Source organism: Vulpes vulpes, chromosome 14, assembly GCF_048418805.1.
Source record: "Vulpes vulpes isolate BD-2025 chromosome 14, VulVul3, whole genome shotgun sequence".
NCBI classification, from domain to species: domain Eukaryota; kingdom Metazoa; phylum Chordata; class Mammalia; order Carnivora; family Canidae; genus Vulpes; species Vulpes vulpes.
The window spans coordinates 14769295-14771325 of NC_132793.1; the positions used below are offsets into that span (position 1 = coordinate 14769295).

General features: G+C 45.4%; 1 protein-coding gene across 1 annotated transcript; it reads right to left on the reverse strand.

The window, feature by feature from the left end:
- Positions 1-273: 273 nt before the first annotated feature.
- WFDC9 (WAP four-disulfide core domain 9) lies at positions 274-2031 on the reverse strand. Its single transcript, XM_026014715.2, has 3 exons — positions 1941-2031; positions 824-971; positions 274-304 (listed from the first exon to the last, which is right to left on the reverse strand). The coding sequence occupies exons 1-3, from the start codon at positions 2029-2031 to the stop codon at positions 274-276; spliced, it is 270 nt and encodes an 89-aa protein (XP_025870500.1).

Consider the following 2031-nt stretch of genomic DNA (forward strand, 5'->3'; position numbering starts at 1 on the left):
GCCTATACCCATGGTGATTAGATGGGAACAACAGTTGGTCATCATAAAACAGAAGGTAACCACAGGAATGCAGCATAAGACAAAGCAGGGCCCTCAGGTTGGTTATCAGTTTATTTGGCAGACACTTGGACCTTCTCAGGACAGAGAGATCAAGGGGAGAATGGAAGGATCCTCAGCCAGGGCAAGTGAATAACCCAGTAGGGAGCCAGGTAGCACTCTTCTTAGGTTAAACTGTCATCCTCTAGTCCACACTTGTGGTGGGCCTGCTAGAACCTAGGGATTTAGCATGCTTTTAAAGGGTTCTCTGGAAGAGAAAAGTCAAGTGGTTAAAATGCAGGGAGCCCTGGGGACAGCCAAACTTAATAGCACCCTGGTCCCTGTTAATGGGAACAGAAATTCTTTCTGTAAGATGAGGAGTTACCCATTTTAAGCAATTTCTCCAAAGAGATTTGCCAACTGGGGAGATAGGTGGAGCCCAGGACTCTTTGGGCCTGCCTGCCTCAAGGGGCCAATGGAAAGACCAGACCAAGGAGGCAATAGTCTGGACCTTGGACAAAGGAGGGATGAACAAACCGACGGATGACCCTTTGGGGGAACTGAATGAGAGCAAAGGAAGAAAAGTGAGCGCCCCCCTACATTGGTGCCTTGGGTTTTTTGCCCTGAATGGCAGTCTCAGTATAGAGATTAGAGTGCATTGCCTTATGCTGCCTATTTCTTTGACCAGGATTTTGGTGACTCTGTTCCATGTTACAGCTTCTGAATGAGGGTGACCAGTACTGAGGAAGCATGTCCAAGCCCAACCTTCCCACTCCAACCAACTCACTCATTGTCCAAGCAGATATTTCCACAGAAGGTCCAGCAACATGTATGATTGGGAGATAAACACTCCTGTAATTTAGTGCACCTCTTCTTACAATACTTTAACAGAGGCTGTACCCAGCACTGCTCAGTGGCTCTTCTTCCAACTGGAACTGAGATGGTAGATGTTGGCAGATCCATCACCCACAACTTAGAGAAAACACACACCTTTCCCAAGCTTAATAATCCTCAAGCTCTGAATCCTGAGCTCAAAGTCACAAACAAAATATTTCTCTTCATTTTAAGAAAATCCTTTCCTTGAATTCTAGCTGAGTCTTTTCACAGGAGACCCTTGTTGCATCACATGTCTTCCCTCTTTCCACATGTCCCCATAGCACTGTAGGCCTTTGGACCCTCCCCTAGCTCCCTAAAGATACGACCCAGGACAACTTCACAACAATGGTACTACCTCACCAGTCTATTTCTTTAGTACTTGGGATTTCAGGGCCTGCAATATTCTCTAGCTCCACTTTCCATACCTAGTTTACAGAATGGAAAACTGAGCTGAGGGAGAATAGATACTATCTTTCCCCTTGTCTCTTTGCTTCTGTGCTCATACCAACTAGGCACTCAACCTCTCTCTATGTTCCATATCTTTTACTAGCCCACAACCCTTCCTTCATTTTCCCCTCTTTATCATCTGGCCCCAAACTTTGACTCCTAAGAATCCCTTTCTTGTCTTTTCCATTTTTTCATATTCTTAAAGATTATTCCCTCCCAAGTAAATAATATTGCCCTTTGGTATTCATCAAAGGCAAGAAACTTGAAAATATGGACTCAGAGGGCAGCTCTGTGTTGGTGTTTCCACTGTCTAAGGTAGTCTAATACTGGGAATAATCATTTATTATAGCTTATGGGATGTACTTATAGGCAAAGCTAGGTTCCCTTTCCTTATGCCCATTATTCTTTCAGATCTCAGAGGGGGATTTAGAGGGGCACCAAACTGGAAACATACATCCTAAATCTTTTGGATATCCCTGCTTTAAGGAGGGTTGTGGTCCAGAAAAGGTAGTCCCACAATCAGTTACACCCGTCATCCCAGGGCTGGGCAGAGACCCCTCCCCCCATGTCATACCACCTACAAAAAGTCTTGTCCTCGACGCCTCCCAGCACAGGCAGAAGCATCACAAACCCATATGTGAGCATGATGTGTAGGAGAACCTGGGGCTTCAT